At 37.4% G+C, this 19118-nt stretch overlaps 2 protein-coding genes across 10 annotated transcripts; one reads left to right on the top strand and one right to left on the bottom strand.

The window, feature by feature from the left end:
* The first annotated feature begins 6997 nt into the window (after positions 1 to 6997).
* Positions 6998 to 11630, top strand: LOC130992771 (protein NRT1/ PTR FAMILY 7.3). Its single transcript, XM_057917513.1, has 5 exons — positions 6998 to 7154; positions 7359 to 7470; positions 9682 to 9899; positions 9975 to 10531; positions 10618 to 11630. The coding sequence occupies exons 1-5, from the start codon at positions 7131 to 7133 to the stop codon at positions 11483 to 11485; spliced, it is 1779 nt and encodes a 592-aa protein (XP_057773496.1). The 5' UTR covers positions 6998 to 7130; the 3' UTR covers positions 11486 to 11630.
* Positions 11631 to 12372: 742 nt separating this feature from the next.
* On the bottom strand, positions 12373 to 18785 carry LOC130992772 (pyruvate kinase isozyme G, chloroplastic). 9 transcript variants are annotated; one of them, XM_057917516.1, is made up of 12 exons: positions 18332 to 18785; positions 17390 to 17620; positions 16822 to 16987; positions 16126 to 16260; positions 15907 to 16017; positions 15726 to 15814; positions 14650 to 14712; positions 14236 to 14411; positions 13703 to 13805; positions 13412 to 13560; positions 12793 to 12901; positions 12373 to 12692 (listed from the first exon to the last, which is right to left on the bottom strand). In XM_057917516.1, exons 1-12 carry the CDS (start codon positions 18557 to 18559, stop codon positions 12579 to 12581), a joined length of 1674 nt encoding a protein of 557 aa, XP_057773499.1. In that variant the 5' UTR covers positions 18560 to 18785; the 3' UTR covers positions 12373 to 12578. The 9 variants fall into 9 exon arrangements, with proteins under 9 accessions (XP_057773499.1, XP_057773500.1, XP_057773505.1 ...); XM_057917517.1 differs by having other exon boundaries at positions 17390 to 17611; XM_057917522.1 differs by having other exon boundaries at positions 17390 to 17591; positions 18332 to 18765.
* Between the last annotated feature and the right edge of the window lie 333 nt (positions 18786 to 19118).

Genomic DNA, 19118 nt, shown 5'->3' with positions numbered 1-19118 from the left:
TTTGCTTATTAGGTTAACAAGTTTTAAATGAATAAGTTATGTTATGTCATATTGAATTTGGCAATGAGTGGTATACCATAATTCAACACAAATAGGTATTCCATTTATTTTTTCTATTTAAAGATAAATTATATAATAGATTCAATCATTCGTAACCAGGGGGCTTAGCCCACTAGCCACCAGATCCTCACTTAAGTGAAGTGACCCGGGTTCGATCCCTCTTGGGAGCGAATTGGAGATTGGGAGATATAAGGTGGATTTTGGTGAATGGAGAGATAAGGTGGTTCTTGGAGTGAATGGAGAACTAATTACTAACATCTAACATGACTTTGCCCGATCAAAAAAAAAAAAAAAAATTCAATCATTCGTGCAGCGTACGGACTCTACTAAATGCAGTGTTGATAAATTTCACTTCATATGTCACTATATAAGTCCTGTGTGACATATTCGGCCATTTATGAAATTTGATTTTATAGCTTTCAACCATATGAGACGAGCGAATCAACTTTACTAGTGCGAATAGTACTTGCAAAAAGGCATTATCTTACGTTTTTGTTGACTTATAAACAGTGGCATTAATTCCTTGTGGATCAACGGCCTTCTCTTGTCCCTCTCCACCTTACACAATAAAAAAATGATATTACAAGACATTCTAATTTAACCTATATTAATTTACTACTAAAATGCATTTTCAATAAATTTAAATCTTTTAGCCCCTAAAACTGATGGTTGTTATCTTTAGCTCCAAATCCATTCAAACATGTCCTTTCCACACCTACATAATATGTACATTCAGGTTCAATTGGTCAATGAGACAGCCGAGGTCGATCACCCTGTGCCCCATTGAAAATAAAATTGCATTCTAATGCCGAATTATTTATCTTTAGATAGTGATATGAAAATATTTTTATTTATAATAAACACACGATACAAATAGAAGAAAATATAATAATTTCGCATTTTTTCTTATCTAATTTTTTTCAATAAAAATTTTATAATCAAAATAAACGCACCCTTGCGTGTCTATTTATATATTTGTTTATGTTTAGGGATCAATTCATTTCAAAGAAAATTCAAATTTTTTATCCTCTCAAAATATGAGATTTTTTTATCTTTTTTCAAAACATATCATTAAATCACATTTATAATTGCTCCGAAAATTGTTCCAAAAATCAATAAATATTATAATAAATCTCACCAAGATTGCTACATTAAATCTCATCAAACCACGAGTGCTCTATCTCTTAATTTATAATTTATTATTAATTTTTATTTTTAGTTTAGCTGGTATTTATTGTCTTTTATTGTAGGATTTTTTTTAAAAGTTAGACTCTGTCCCCTAATACATCTATTGCTTATAAAGTATTACTGTTCATACTTAACAGTTGTTTCTCTCGAAATAACATTTTCAAAGTTAAAATTAATTAAATTTTATTTAAGATCAATTATGTCACAAGATAAATTGAATGGAATAATATATTATTGATGATTAAAATTTATACGTACATTAACAGTCAAAACATAAAAAAAGATAATTGAATTTTTATAAAAATTATTTTATACTCCCCCCTCTCCGAAAAACATGCAGTACTTTTGGTGGTATAGGTTTTAAAAAGGTTGGGTGAATACATGTGAGTAGAAAAAAATCTTCTACTTTATTGTGAGCTAGATTGCACGGGTGCGAGGGGGCGGGTGCGGGAGCGATACGATTCGGGTGCAGGGATACGGATTTTTAAAAATTATAGGGTGCGATTCGTGAAGGATACGTCTATTATATTATATATTTTTATTATATATAACCAATCAAATATATATATATATATATATATATATATATATATAAATTTGTAATAAGAAGCTGCTTAAATCCTCATTTTCATTTAATCTCATTTATACGATTCTATTTTAAATTTTAAAAAAAAAGAAACAAAAATTTAAATAAAAATACTTTAAAAATCAAAACCAAAAAAAAAAATTTAAACCCTACCTACCCCACCCCCACTCAGCCGACAAACTCTCTCTCTCCCTCCCCCCCTTCTTTCTTTTTCTTCTTTCTTCCTTACCCAACCCCACCGACTCCCCCACCCCCCTCTTTTCTTTCTTTTTTCTTCCTTCTTTCTCTTCCAGGCGCTCCACCGACTCCCTCCCCCCCCCCTTTTCTTTCCCCAATCACGGTGGATGAGCTGGGGCAGGCGCTCCACCGCTCCCTCGACGACTTCCAGGCGCTCCAACTCCGGGCTGAGCTTCGACGACTTCCAGACGCTCCCTCGACGAAGTCCATCTTCAGACGCCGCCGCGCTCCAGACGCCGCCGCGCTCAACCTCCATCTTCAGACGCAGTCGCGCTCCCTCGCCACCGCCGGATTCGTGAGATTGGCGCACCGGATTCGCGCACCCATTTTTTTTTTTTTTTTTTTGAGGGATTCGCCATGTGGCGAATCCCGTGCGTATCCCACGCGAATCGCACGCGAATCGCACCCTTGAGCGAATCGGATACTGCAATGTGGTGATTTCCGGCGAATCCGTGCATTATAGATTGTGAGTGGAGTAATGTCCAAAAATAAAAAGTGAATTTTTGAAAGATATTCCAAAATAACAAACTGCGCATATTTTTTAGACACAGAGTGAGTATATACTAACTTTTTAAGAGATGTCCCAAATGATAAATTGTGTATATTTTTTGGAGAGAGGGAACATATACTATTTTTAAAGAGTCTCATCCCCCAATTTGTTGATTAAATCGTGGTGTACATTGCATGTAATCTAACATTGAATTGCTACAAGAAATGGAAAATCAAGTGAAATGATTAAATACATTTCAAGACAATGAGGAGTAGGCTTTTTAGTTCGTGCTAGGGATGGAAAAATTAGTTCTACACACTCTTTTCTTAGTTCCTTTTTGTGTTCTTAATTTTACCATTTCCTCCAAAGACTACGATTTTTTTTTGGTAGGTATATGAAATAATTCCGGCAACATTTGATTAAATTATCACGGAAGGATTAAAACTCCTTGGAATCATGGTATTTTGCCAAAAGAGTTAAAATATCAAAATATCCATTTTATTATGGTAAAGATAAAAAGTAGTCATAAAGATTAAAAAAAAATACTCACTCCTTCCATGATAAAACTTCCTACTTTTCGCATTCAAAAAAAAAAAAAAACTTCCTACTTTTCCTTCTCCGAATGTCCACAAAAAAACTTCTTATTCTATTTTTGAACTATACCCCATCACTTATAATATCTTATTTACTCTTATTTTTGACATTTTCACCACTCTTAATATACTCAACAACTTTGTCTTAAATCTATGTCACTCCCTTTTATGAAGTTTTATTATAGACGGAGAGAATAGAAAATACTCCCTCCGTCCCCGTTAAAAGCGGCCACGTTCTATTCGGCACGGAGATTAAGAAGGGAATTGTTATGTTTTAATTTAATGTGGTCCACCAAAATTAAAGGGTTTAATTAAGTGTGGTCCACATTCTCACTGCATCTGTTCCGGCCGCTGACGCCGGCGACACCAGCGACGGTCGCCCCATACCCCTCTATCAAACCGCAAATCAGACACCCAAATCAGATTCGTCAAATTGCATAGCCAAAAATTCTTCAAACCCAAACCTATTCTCCGAGAAATTCTTCCGAAAATTCTTCAAACCCATAAATTCTTCAAACACATAAATCGCATAATCAGACACCCAATCTTCTTCAGACCCAGAAATTCTTCAAACCCAGAAATTATTCTTACCGTCAAATCCTCGCTGCCGCTCCTGCTATCGACGGCAGCGGCGTCCTTAGCGGCCCATCTCAGTGTGGCTAGGGTCCGAGCAAAGGTCGACGGCCAGATCTCCCATGGTAATGTGTATGTGCGTGTGCAACGAGAGAGACAGAGGGAGAGAGCAGAGGCGACGGAGAGTGAGAGGAAGGTGAGGGGACGGACAGAGTGGCATAGCCAGAAGCTCCAGCCCTCTGTCTCCGTCACCAGAAGCCAGAAGCCAGAAGGCCCAGCCCTGGCCCCCAAAATCAGACACCCAAATTAGAGATTGCAGGAACGTCGCTGGAGGTTGCAGGGGGCGTCGGTGACGCTGCCGGTTTTGGGGTGACGCCGACAAGTGCCTATCTTAGAAGAGAGAGAACTCAGAGAAAGAGGTGAGAGCGAGAGAGGTGAGTGAAAAGAGGATTTAATTAGAGACCCTAATTTTAATTAAGTGGACTTAATTAAATAATAAATATTTCTACTTTTTTAGAAAGTGACCATTTTTAATGGGACAAACCAAGAAGGAAATGTGATTAGTTTTAATGGGACGGATGGAGTAACTATTTTTAGTTTTAAAGTATTTTACGTAAATTAAGAATCATTATGGTTGTGAATAGTAAACAAAATATAATCAATTCACAGCTAAGAAACTTTAAGTTATAAAACATTTTAGGCAATAAATGATCAACTTACAACAAAGAACTTCGTAGTTATAAATTAATTATTGGCAAACTAGAGTCAATTTTACGACTAAAAGCATCTTGGTAGTGAATTATAGGTAATATATCATTAATACACGACTAAAATGTTTCATGGTAGTGAATTGTAGGTAAAATATTCTCAACGATTAAGAAGTTTCGCGATTGTAAATTTGTATAATTATTAAGTGAAATTGTAAGAATGATCATATTTTATCTTTTTTATTTTAACGACTAATTGTAGTCTTTAGAATAATAAAATAGATATATATTTTACTAAAGTCCCAAATATTGTCTTCTTCTCACTTAAAACATAAAATTAGAATAAAGCACTGAAATTCAGTTTAAGAAAAAAATGAGAACAAAGCACAAAATTGAATTACACGAATTTGAAACGAATTGTGTGCGTGTCAACTAAAAAATTTATCCCTAACAGCATCCATATCCTTAATTTGAGTCATTTAGTGACTTGTTTAAGCACGGACCATTTATAAGTCAGTAGTCTGTATTAAAAAGATTCATCCAATTGATTCATATTTATTAATTTTAATTTTTGTATTTTTCATTTAATTTAAATTACATCAATTTAAATAATACAATTACTTGAACTTAAAATTACATTAATTTAAATTACCTAAAATTAAAAAAAAAAAAAACATAGCTTAAAATAAACATCTAAATAACTATTCCGACCCTAGAGGTCTAAAACATGCCCAAACATGCTCGATCAAATCCACTTGGAGCTTGGCATGCATTGTCCTATCTCTGATAATTATATTTCTTTGCATGTATTCCTCGAAGCTAGGCGGGGTCGATCAAGCTGCTTCCGACGAGTCACTACTAGACGCCATGTGTCCCAAGTCGTCATCTCTCCAGTGGATAGCTCATTCCCCTTCGTTCTCCACAATCATGTTGTGAAGAATAATACAAGCCAACATGATGTCTTTGAGATGATCAATGTACCAAGGTCAGGCCGGACTTCTAATGATTCCCCATTGAGCTGAAGCACTCCAAAGGCATGTTCGACATCTTTTCGTGCCGATTCTTGCATCTTTTTGAACCTCGCCTCTTTCGGTTTGGCTGCCAACGGTGGGATCTTGACGAACGTTGGCCACTCAGGATAGATGTCATCGCACAAGTAGTAGCCATCTGGTAGAAGTGTCGGTTGACTTCAAAGATCACTGGCGATGACGTTCCTCCTAAGACGTCGGCGAACAAAGGCGACTGGTTCAGAACGTTGATGTCGTTGTTCGAGCCAGCGACACAGAAGAAGACATGCCAAATTCACAAATTGTGGGATGCAACGGCCTCCAAAATCAAGGTGGACTTCCCTTGATCATTGCGTGTGAATGCACCATGCCACGCCTTTGGACAATTCTTCCATGCCCAATGTATACAATCAAGACTCCCGAGCATCCTGGAAAATCCGTGCCGCACCTCGTGCATCTGAAGCAGTCGTTGGACGTTCTCCGGTGTAGGACGCCGAAGATACTCGGCACTGTATGCCCAGGCAGCCCAGATGACAACTTTGCAAAACTTCTTCAAGCATAGCCGCCGGGTCGTGTCAGCAACCTATAGTTACTCGTCAAAAGTATCTGCAGAAACATTGGTGGCTAGTTGTCAAATAGCCACTGTGCACTTTTTGCAACGGCATGAGGGAGCCCCGACCACAAGCATCCACCCCCATCCGGAGGTAACCATCTACACCTTGCATACCATCGGCAATGCGCAAGAATAGCTCATTCTGCATCCGAAAATGACGTCGAAAGAATGTTGGTCGTACGTCGGATTGTCATTAAAGTAATCTTGAAGAAGCCGTTGATGGGCAGCCTCACGATCACGATAAACGAATCCTCTATTGGAAATAACACGTCGTTGGGGTTGGGGTTGTGGTTGAGGAGTGAAAATTTGAGCAACCGTGTTTTGCGATTGGACGATGATGTCCATGATTTCCTTTGTTTTCCCCTCAGACGAAGACGAAGTATCATTGAACCACGAAGCCATTTTGTGATAAAGAAACAAAAATTAAGAAGAGATGAAAGGGAAATAGTGAAATGGATGAATAAATGAAAGGAAAAGAGGGGTTTATATAGGAGTGAAAAAAAAAATCAAATTTGATCATTTATGGCCGTTGCCAAATTTTTTTTTTTAAAAATCGGCTGAAATAGTCGTTAGATTAAAAAAATACCATTTTTTTTTTAAATACGGTGCATACATTGCACGCGCCTTTCATAATGGACGGATGAGTCGAGCTCCTCCGGATGAGTCAGTCTCAAATCAAAGAAAACTTACATCAGTCGACTCATTTAAAAATCGACTCGAGCTCTCCACAGATGAGTGGATCGATGTGGATGCTCTAACTAGAAGTAAAATTCCGATTTGAAATAGTGGACTATCTGAGTGCATTTAATCCAATGATATTGGATAAAACAAGTTATTGAGTGGAATTGATATGTGAGAGGGTGACAACAGCAGTGTTGCAAAATGCTGAGCCATTTGGATTTTGTCCTTCCCATTATGTTTTCCATCATTAAATCTCAGCCTTCCATTCCTCTATATATACCCCTCCTTATTTCTTGCTTCCATATATTCCCGACTCCTCCTCCCAACATTCATATATACATACAACTATTCACATCAAATTCACTCACCACAATTCCTCTCATCTTCTTCTTCAAATGGGATCCTTACAATTATCCAAGGTGCATGCTTAATTCCACTCATCACATTCAACCTCTCTCTCTCTCTCCTTCATTCTTCCATTTTTCTTGTATTATTAATTTCATATAAGAAAAAGTATAGTTGTGGAGGATGTCTCTCGATCTCTAGCTCTCATGCAAATGAAACAAGAAGACTGGAAATAGATATTCATCACATTCTAATGTTATATATGAATTTATTTGTAGGATCAAAAGTTGAAGGAAGAAGAGTACACCGGTGATGGAAGTGTAGGTTTTGATGGAGAAGCAGCTTCCAGAAACCGAACTGGAAAATGGGCTGCTGGGAGCATCATATTATGTAAGCTTCTTCTAACATTATATATATATATATATATAACGTCAATCTTAATCAACTTTAACATCAAATAACTATAAGAGTCTAGTCAATTTACATTTGCACTAGAGATGTCTACGAGAGTTTGAATAGATGGCATTCAAATTGTCACTCTTGAAAATGACAAATATTTTGGTTGTGGATGAAATTAAATCCATAAAAGTGCGAAAGAGAGATAGCAACTGTCCAAGTGTTGTTGCATACAACCACATCAGAAAATTAAGTTCATAGTTATGCTCTAAATAACTCATTTGTTTTGGTCCACTTAAATTTTACTCATCGTTTACATTCTTGTTGCAATTATATATATATATAAAGATGATGAATAGGCATATATATGTTGCGTGTATTAATAATTTTAATTTATATAAGAGATGAACTAAATGCAATAAAGTTTGACACGTAATCCAAGGCTAAGTGTTTGCATGAAGAGGGAGGGCGCCACTTGTTCTTCTCTCTTCGATAAGGTAAATTTTGGATTTATAAAGGAGTTCACATATATAGATAGCTAGAGAGAATAATCTCTCTTTTTTTTTTTTTTTGCGAGGCAAGCTAGAGACAATATTTAATTTGGCTCATTCATTAATCCCTATATATGCATTGTATATGACCCCCTCTCTCTCTATATATATATATGTATATATGGGGTTATATCTTTTTATGCTTTTTCTTGGTGTTTTTCATAACCACTAGAAATGGAAAATGATCGAGAACTAAACAAAACATACATCGTCTAAGAATTGATGGGTAGGAAATGATCGGCCAAGTAGTATGTTCATTTTTATTATGATTGGAGCTTTTTTGCACAACATGAGTGCATTGGTGACAGCACTAACCATTATTTTGCGAATCACATGAGTTTTCTATTTTCTCTAAATTAATTAGTCTCTTTCAAAAGATTTCTATAGAGCTATCTTAAATAAATACCCTCATCACTAACGGACCTCTACAATTGATCACTATTCCAAACTTTCATTAATTTTTAACCAATAATAGTCTTGAGTGCAATAATTGGGTTACTTGATGAGTTTATTTCGAGAGAAGTTGTATTTTTATAACGTCTCCATTAAAGATAAAAATTTCCCATAAATGCTTATTCAACTAATTTGTTAGTTTTTCGCATTTAATTATGCTCGTGATGGACTGAGGTGTTCCTTTATTAAAACAAAAGTTGGATTTTTGTCAATTTCATGAGAGTTAGTTATACCACACTTCCAAATGCCCATCCATGTTTAATTATCCTAATACTTATATGTCAATTGGGAAAGCCTCTATATCATAGTCGTTTCATGTTAGGTTCTTTTTCCCTCCATCCTATATTGCTCTTTCTCTCTCCTATACATCATGTTCACTTCTACCATCCTTAATTTCTTGAAAAACACAAAAACCCAAAAAAGAAACTAAAGTGACACACAAATTAAGGAGAATGTGTAAATTGGTTAAAAGTGATAAGAGTTTACACTTTTTTAAGAGTTAAATTTTGTTATTTATAAAACAGATCACTTATTGTGGGACAACCTAAAATGAAATACATGTCACTTTTAGTGGGACGAAGGGAGTTTTTCCTTGTACGGGTGATGATGCCTAAATCCCAGCTTCCCCCTCTTGCAATCCTAAAATACAAAATACATAAACAATTACAACTATATGGATGGTAATCAGTAATTGAAATAAAGTTGCAAGTAGTAAAAACTAAAACAATTATTTAGTGAGAGAGGAAATGGTTTAGACAAGAAATTTCCATGGATAGCAAAGGAATGGGACCTTTCAAGAGTCACTTGTAATGCCTGTATTTTTGAGGAAAGACTAAAGCAAAGGGTTCACGTCTAATATTATTTGCAGCAAGTGGAAATTAAATCAAGCATATCATAGGAAACTCATTTCTCTAGACGAATCTAGGCAAAATATGTTCCATGAGGAATATTTCTCCCTCATCAGATATAATTGCACGTGAACATTAAATGTCAAACAACAATAATCCCACGTTTCTTTTCATGTAGCCATGCGCCTAAATCTTTCCCAGCAAAGAACATGTTTAGTTTCCAAATTATTTGCCTTTGAGAATCTCCAAACTAACATAATCTGCTTCACACGAATAATAATGAGAAAGAAGGAAAAAGGGAATAACAAATTAAGCAACAATGTTTTTATGTGGACTCATTTATATATATGCAGTGAATCAAGGTCTAGCAACGCTAGCATTTTTCGGCGTGGGCGTGAATCTGGTGCTGTTTCTAACGAGAGTGCTGCAGCAAGACAACGCGGAAGCCGCCAACAGCGTGAGCAAATGGACTGGGACTGTCTACATATTCTCTCTAGTTGGTGCTTTCCTTAGTGACTCTTATTGGGGAAGATACAAAACTTGTGCCATCTTTCAGACCATCTTTGTCATAGTAAGTCTCTCTCTCTCTCTCTCTCTCTCGAGACGTCACATGACAACCTTAACTAACTTACCATTTTGTGCACAGGGTCTAGTACTCTTGTCACTATCAACACAGCTCTTCTTGCTGAAACCGGGAGGGTGTGGAGACGAGACGAAGAAATGCAGCACGCATTCGAGTTGGGAGTTGGGGCTCTTCTACATCTCTATATACATGATTGCTCTTGGCAACGGCGGCTACCAACCTAATATAGCTACATTTGGTGCTGATCAATTCGACGTAGAGGATCCCAAGGAGGGCTATTCCAAAGTGGCTTTCTTCAGCTACTTTTACCTTGCACTAAACCTTGGCTCACTCTTCTCCAACACTATATTGGGATACTTTGAAGACGAAGGGCTGTGGGCGCTCGGATTCTGGGCCTCCACCACCTCTGCTACACTCGCCCTGCTCCTCTTCCTCGGGGGCACCAAGCGCTACCGCCATTTCAAGCCCAGCGGCAATCCCCTCTCCCGCATTTCCCAAGTCTTGGTCGCTGCCTCCAAGAAGTGCAGCATCAGGATCCCACCGGGTGACGAGGCCAACCTTTACGAGGCCGAGGACTCCAAGAACGCTGCCAGGAAGATGCTGCACACGCAGGGGATCAAGTGAGTGTCATACATTACACCTTGACCTTAACTCAACTCCACTGAAATATATTGCAAACTAACTCTCTATTCTATTTGTATTGCAGATTCTTGGACAGAGCAGCATTCGTGACACCGCAAGATCTGGACGAGTTGAAGCAGAACGAGTACTACAACCCGTGGCGCCTCTGCCCCGTCTCCCAAGTGGAGGAGGTGAAGTGCATATTGAGACTGCTCCCTATCTGGCTCTGCACCATCATCTACTCTGTCGTCTTCACCCAGATGGCATCCCTCTTCGTGGAGCAGGGCGATGCCATGAACACGCGGATCTCCAACTTCCGGATCCCTGCAGCAAGTATGTCGAGCTTCGACATCCTCAGCGTCGCCCTCTTCATATTCTTGTACAGGAGAGTGGTCGACCCCATCGTGCGCGGGGTGAGGAGGGACTCCAATGGGCTCACCGAGCTCCAGAGGATGGGGATCGGCCTCGTGATCGCAGTGATGGCGATGGTCTCGGCCGGGATCGTCGAGTGCTACAGGCTGAAATACGCGAGGAAGGACTGCAAGCACTGCCAAGGGTCAAGCTCGCTCAGCATATTCTGGCAGGTCCCGCAATACGCGCTGATCGGGGCATCCGAGGTGTTCATGTACGTCGGGCAGCTCGAGTTCTTCAACGCTCAGGCGCCTGACGGGCTCAAGAGCTTTGGGAGCGCGCTCTGCATGACGTCCATCTCGCTGGGGAACTACGTCAGTAGCTTGCTGGTGTCGATAGTGATGAAGATATCGACGGTGGACAACATGCCGGGCTGGATACCGGGGAACCTCAACAAGGGCCATCTTGATAGGTTCTACTTCCTCCTCGCAGGCCTCACCGCCGTCGATCTCGTCATATACATGGCCTGCGCATCGTGGTACAAGAGCATGAAGTTCAGAGGGAAGGCTGCGGAAGAGGATGATGAGGATTATGAGGTCTAAATTATTTTATCCTTTGTACAGAGTTGGAGAGAAAGGGAGGAGGACATTCTTCAAGGCTCTTTGGTTCCACAACTCATGTGTTTTCATGAAATAATTACTTTCACAAATGTCTTGTGTTTTTCAATGCTAATTCACAAGTTTCTTACATCTTCATCTTCACAAACTCATATCTCATCAAGGCTATAACTCAAACTAACTTAGCGTCTATCTCTTAGTTCAACAGCCATCTACTAACTAGAAAATAGAATCAAGGAATTAAAATCGAGTTCCCTGAAGATATAATAGTCTAGATAAATAAAAAGAAAGTAGTATATGTTAATCTATTGTTTCTTTAGATGTATTACAACTTTAGTATGGTATAATACTAAAGGTTTTGATCATTTATATAATATGAGCTAACTTGCTTGATTCATATCCTTAGAAAGAGATAAGGTTGAAGAAATCCTAGTAGTAAACATATAAACGCTTAATCATGTATATTGTCAATTTTGAATATAAAAGCCCTTAAAGATGCAAAAGTTTGGATAAACTACAGTTGGATTGGAAGTTAAATGAAATGAGAAAGCATGATACATAAAAACATATAACCATTCATTATTGAATTTCACTAGTAGCACCTTTAATTTGAGGGACCTCTTATGATATATAAAAAAAAAGAAAGGTAATCCACATTTGGCATAGGAAAAAAAAATCATCTTGGCTCACTAAGAACCATTGTGACTTGCCATAAGATAATCTTTCCATTCTATCATATTTTGTCAGAGAATAAATGATGAATACTGAAACTCTAATTTCTCAACTTGCATTCTCCACTGTTGAAAAAACATAAGAAGCAAGCAACGACATTAACATTACAGAATACTAGATTTAAATGCAAACTCCATCCCTTTAAGTTTCAATGCTTTATATATACCCCAGGCGTAAACGTTCATCTATAATTGACAGGGTCCTTGTCGAACAAGGTGCAGATATGGTTTTATTACGACAACAAAGTATAAAATGCAAACAAGTTTACCCCGATTTTTGCATGACTGAAGATTGATTATCTAGCGATATCTCTACACAGCAGAAGCTACCAACTTATATCAATGCATCAGTTCTGCACTTTGCGGACTTGAATGTGATGTGTGGATTCTCGTCGCCAAATGGGTTGTGCTCCACTTTGGACCAGAGTTACATACTGCCCTTCAGACACAAGCCCCTTTAACTGTAGATAAAATACGAAAACAAGTAACTTTCAGTATACATCAGTAAACAAATCAAGTAGTATGCCAAAAAGAAAGACCATATAATGATCGTTTTGTCACCAATAAAAGCTTCAGAGCTTGGGAGAAGGTCTCCTCAACATCGTCAGTAAACTCCATATATATGGGCATTGCACCATGATAAAGGGCCAGACGCTGCTTCACCCTTTCACTGCGAGAAAACCAGGTTCAGGTATCGACAAATAAATATCTACACACATGTCAGCAGAAATGCAAATGCGTATGTTAAGGCCCAGTTGAGTCATTCTGAATGCATTTGTCATCTTTGACATAAACATAAATTGAAAATAGTCCACCCCTACCTAAACTCTACAAAATAATGAATACACCCTGCATAATCTTGTCAGATACACATCAGCTCTTCAGTTATAACTTATAAGAACTGTGTAGCTATTCATAACACATTAAGCAAATTGTGTGATCTGAACTTTAAATGGAACAAAAGAACATTGATTCGCTTGGTTCAATTCGAATAAGGTGCAACTGTTCTTGTTTTCTAATCCATGTGTCTCTCTCTCCTCACAGTTTCTGTACTCAAGGCTGCTCGTACCACAACCACTACTATTGCCCCTATAGCTAGTAGTTATGGCATGCAGTTTATTGTATCATTACTCTGAAATATGTATGCTATGGTGATAGTACTGATAGTATGAAAACTTACACGTTTGTAAAAGCAAATATTGTTGAGGATGGTCGATAATGACTCAACGCAATAGCCATGGAACCTGTTCTTGTGAAAACTATGACGGGAGTCGCCAGAGTGTTGGCTATTTCGGTGGCATGAAGGGCAAATCTATCACTCATATGGTTCTGCTAAATCAAACAGCAATAACTCCAAACTCAAACAGTAATTGGAAGTAACACAAGAAAAATCCAAGTTAAATCAGAACTCCTTTACAAATATTTACTGTTAATTCTGATTGGAAATGCTGACAGCAAAAACTATACGCACCTTGTGAGCAGCAGATTGACCTAGTGAGCTGCTAATAAGCGGCAGGCTTGATTCAGTCCTCAGTGCCACAGTATGCATCACTTTAACTGCCTTCAATGGAAATCTAATATGGACGTACAAAATAATGTAATGAAGAATACATCTTATTTAAAGCATTAATAAACCATTTCCTCAACCAGTTTAAACAGATGAAAATAACATATTCATGTATTAATTCACCTTGCTATGGTAGTTCAAGGTCAATCATTAACTGAACTGAGAATTTTCAAGTTGTGCTTAAGATAATGGTTCGGTTGTAAGGAAAGTAAGATATAAGAAAAAAGAAGTTAAATCATAGTATTTAAATATCCAGCTAAGAAGTATCAGCATCCAGTATACACGACCATTTAGAATAAAGTAATAATTAAACTAGCCAAAACTAGCAGTTTCAGCTGGCAGTTTAGTAAATGGTGACAAAATAACAAAAGGAAATTTGAAGTAAGAACTTGGGCAATGATTTTCAAGCATGTGTACTAAAGATCAAGATAACTCACTTTCCATGAGCTGTTTCTCCTGAAAGCATTACCGCATCAGCACCTTCCCGTACTGCAATTGCAATGTCAGAAACCTCAGCTCTTGTCGGAGTCGGGTGATCAATCATACTCTCTAGCATATTTGTAGCTACTATAACTGGTTTTTGCATGCTTCTACACCTTCTTATGATTTCTTCCTGTATGCAAATATAACAACTTTCTTTGAACCCTTTATTTTGATTTTGGCTAGCATATTGTATATACATTAGCACCAATAATAGTTTCTCAAACAAATTTAACAAAAACTTGGGGCAAGAAGGCAGGTGCCCCAATTAAACACCAGGCCCAATCATAAAACTGTAGTGTATTCACAATACAACAAGCAAACTGTACAAGGAACTATACTAATAACATCCATCTTTTAGCATTAAGTACCTGTAACAAGGGAACTTCCTCGATAGGGAGTTCAGCTCCAAGATCACCACGAGCTACCATTGCCTATCACCATCAATTATTGAAGAATTATAAACACGCTGTTCAAGACAATACATAAACATGTTATGCTGAGGTCACATACAAACTAAGAGAAGAAAAACATTAAGAATTTAACTTCACAACGACTCCAAGTGATCACAAAGAATTGTTGGGCTGGTGGGCTAGGGTTTGAGGATATGGGAGTCTGCATGAAATTAGGTGTGTTGATACTATTAGTGATTGGGTTAGACTTCAGCGTTGTTATGATCTTACAGAGTACTGACTGACACAGCCTGAAGGCTTAAGATCAGGATCTATTAGTTTCTGGGTTGACTCAACTATTTCAAAAAGTATAAGCTGAGTTTAAGACCTTATTCTGGCTTTCCAAATTTCTTCTGCCAAACTTACATACCCTCGAACATTTAACAAATATCTGCCAAACTTACATACCCTCGAACATTTAACAAATATCTTACAGATGTACTTTTTGGCATTAATTAATCTACAAAATACTTTTAGAAATTGCTCCTACATCATGTAATTATGACACATCACACATAGATGCTTAATCTAGTCAATCAACCCAGTAATCGGCAAGTAAATAGACATGAGCTGAATTACTTTCAGGTTGTGACAATTCGAATGTTTACTTTCCAAGATATAAATAATAATGAAAAATCTACATAATTTCGTGAACTGTACAAAGTCCATGCCAGTCTTTTAGCACTTCTTTTTCCTCTTCCTGTTGATCTCTCTACTTTCCTTTATAGGATCTACTAATTACCAGCAGTGTCCATTGAGGTTAGTACATTGTCTTTTTTTATTATGTATATTTGTTATCAAATAGAGGTTCTATTTCACAAACAGTAACAACGACCGCATTCAGAATCAGAAGTAAGTAACTGGCTCATCTAGCTCTTGAGAGTCTCCAATTATTATGAAGATCCAGTATAATTCTTGTAAAGTAGAATGAGACTCTTATTAGTCTCCAATTCTTGTAAAGTAACAGGCTCATCTAGCACATGGATTACACTAACCCCATCAGATGCAGAAATGATAGAGTGAAGATTTGGTATAGAATCAGCACTTTCAATCTTTACTATTGCACTAATATCTGCACTGCAACCTGCAGACAAGGTCTTCAAAGTCCAGTTAAGAAATCCAATCAAAACACCAAAAGAATGCCTACGTTGAAGGATAGATGGTGACAGGACTTACGTTTGAGATAATCTTTTAGTTCAAGGACAACCTTGGCATCTTTGACAAAAGAAACAGCATAGAAATCAACTTGGTTATCCACACCGAACTTAATGTCTTCCCAGTCTTTGTCTGTGATAATTGCACATGCCACACAATTGAAGAGTTAAAGCATTCTGATCAGTATAACTAGAAGAATAGAAAATGATAAAATCAGAGTATTGGAAAAACTCAACCAACCTGTTATTGAAGGCAATGTCGCACTTTTCCCACGCACATTCAGATGCCGCCTTGACTTCAGTTCTCCACCATCAACTACTTCACATTTTACTGAATCCTCTGTCTTTGATTTCACAGCAAACGACATCATTCCACCTATAAGTGATGGTCACCCATAATACGTTGACTCAGTAACATAGGTAGCCAAAACATATTGCAATGGAACTGTTTGCATAAAAAATTACTCTTGAAATATATAATTACTAAAAGTTCAACAGCAGAATATTCAAATTATAAAAGGTATCCTCATTTATCCTATTGTTGGCATGTATAGAGGACGACTTACAAGGTTCTAGTGTGATTGATCACAAGGAACTTTCAAGGGTAGATAGAAATCAATATAAAAAACAGAAAAACTTGTGTCTAACCCGTCTGATGGGTCAAGATCCCTCAGACAGTGCCCATATTTGGATACAAACTCATATTTAAAGACATATTTGTAGCATAGTATTTTTTTTCTTCTTTTTTTTTTTTTCCTTTTTTTTTTCTTTTTGGTGTTTTGGTAGTGACTGGATCAAGATCTTGGCCCATCAAACAATATCATATGATACAAGCCCCCTCCTGTAAAACACCATCTGTGCTAGGCGAAGAAAAAAATATGGGCAAATGACTGGAAAACACACCAGTTGAGTTTACTATATAACGGATATTACTCACCATCAACCAGTATAATATCTCCAACAGCAACATCATTTATGAAGTCATCATAATTAACACTAACAGTATCAGCTGTACTAACACCTCTTTTGATGGTAAAATTGAACTCTTGTCCCTCCTTGAGAAGGATCGGCTTTGGAACATCCCCACTTCTAACCTCGGGACCCTAAATGAAGATCATTGAGGTCATAGTTCATCAGGATGTTTTGTATCAGAACTGATTTGCATTTAGCGTCAAAACGAACAGTTTTATGTTTGCAGTATTATAGGTGTACAGGAAAGTACAAAGGCAAAGAAAAAGAGGAAAAGATTAAGTAGACAACTCAAGACGAGCTTATGGTGATTCACAAGTGTAAAAGAATCAAATTATCATGCACAATCAAAACAAAAATTGGGTCATAGTAAATTTCTCTTGTAAAAAACAAAATAATTCATGCAGTGACATTGGCACAGCAGAACAATATTTATAGGGTTATCTCTTATTATGTGCAAGTAACTATGCTGAACCTTTGTATATGTGGATAGTTTCAGATGTATCATGTTAACTGTTAAGCCATTCGGCGGTTACCTTGGTATCTAACATTATGGCAACAACTTTTTCCTCAAATTGTGCATTGTATTCTTTGACCAGATCAATAGTCTTTTGGTGTGACGCGTGATCACCATGAGACATATTTAAACGAGCCACATTCATTCCAGCTTCAGCCATTTTCCAGATCATATCGCGCGAGCTAGTTGAAGGGCCAATAGTGCAGACAATCTTCGTTTTCCTTTGTGAATTTAAAGTAACCTGAGTCAGCTGTAGATAGCTATCAATAGACTGAAACATGAAACAACTTCAATTTTACCTTTCAAAATACACAATTACAAGCACATATTTCTGTACAAAATTCAGGATAAAATACATATGGTTGGTAGACAAATTAAAGAGATGCCAGTAATACAATGACAGTGTGACATCACTTGGATATTTGCCATAGTAAGAAGGCGAATTTCTATGATAAATGATAATTGAAACATAAAAGTAAATTAAGGAGCATGCAATTTGGGTAATCCTAATTTGCAGTCGAAACTTCTAAACCAATACGCCCATTAATCAGTAATTGTCTTAAACATTCAGCTATGCATTTAAGAAACAAGATGGAATGTACTTTACAGGTCCAATCTGCATGATCACAAATGGATATCGACTTTCTTCAGAAGATCATGAATCAAAAGAGCTAGAGATTAAAATTGATTCACTGCATCAACTGAACATTTTTTCTTATTCCTTAATGGAGACACATCAGCAACAAATATTCAAACCCACATGCGTCATTCCTCCAATTTCGAAAATAAACCGATTTATTTCCTTCAAATCACGCAAGCGAAACAATCCTGCCATAGCCGGCATTCGTTTGTTTCCATTGGTAGCTAACTAAATTAGCCACAGAGAGCGAGAGAGACAAAGAGAGACCAAATTCGAAATGTAATCACACGCCCAAATACAGAGATGAAACCGAATACTTACGGAGAGTGCAGAACCGTTGGGTGGGAAGGCAGTAGCGATGGCATCAGAATCCGTAGCGTTGTTGCGATAACTGCAGCGGGTAGGGGTGGAAGAGCGAAGAATGCGGAGTGGTGTAGAGAATTGGCGGTGGAAGAAAAACTCGGCGATCTTGTTGCCGGCAGAGGGCAAGCAATCGGTGGTTGAGGGCATGAAAGCAGAAGGAGGCACCACGCTGGCCGTTGCCGCCATCGGAAAATTGAAAACGGTTATGAGTAAGCTTTAAAACAGTATAAGAGCAATAAATAACGGCGGCAGCAATGAGAGAGAGAGAGAGGAAGAAAATAGTGCGTCGACTCGACACCACTTCGGTCTACATTTGGGTTGGGACTATCTACAAACTACCCACATACATCATACATCATCTCTCTCTATTTCTTTTTCTCTTGTTTAAAATATATAACACACAAATATAATCAATTTTGTTTATACTGCTATTTAGAAATGAGGTTTATTCTTTATTCTTATTCCAAAGGAGATCCAAAAAGCTCGTTTAGTTGCTTTTTCTTATGGGCGTTTTTTTGTTTAATTGATAAATTTATTATAAAAAATAAAAAATAAAAAAAATTCTCTCATTAAATATATATTTTTTTAATTTATAAAAAGAATTTCACTATTTCTCATTCATTTTTTCCACTCTGAAAATAAATAATATTATTTTTTTTATTTTTAGGGTAATAAGGGCATCCACTATAGGGAGTGCGCAAGGTGGTGCGCGCCAGGTCCGAGCGCACCACTAACGCATCCTCTC

The sequence above is a fragment of the Salvia miltiorrhiza genome, chromosome 7 (assembly GCF_028751815.1).
Source record: "Salvia miltiorrhiza cultivar Shanhuang (shh) chromosome 7, IMPLAD_Smil_shh, whole genome shotgun sequence".
NCBI classification, from domain to species: domain Eukaryota; kingdom Viridiplantae; phylum Streptophyta; class Magnoliopsida; order Lamiales; family Lamiaceae; genus Salvia; species Salvia miltiorrhiza.
Note: the sequence above shows the minus strand (reverse complement) of the source record. Positions and strands in the feature narration are given on the sequence as shown.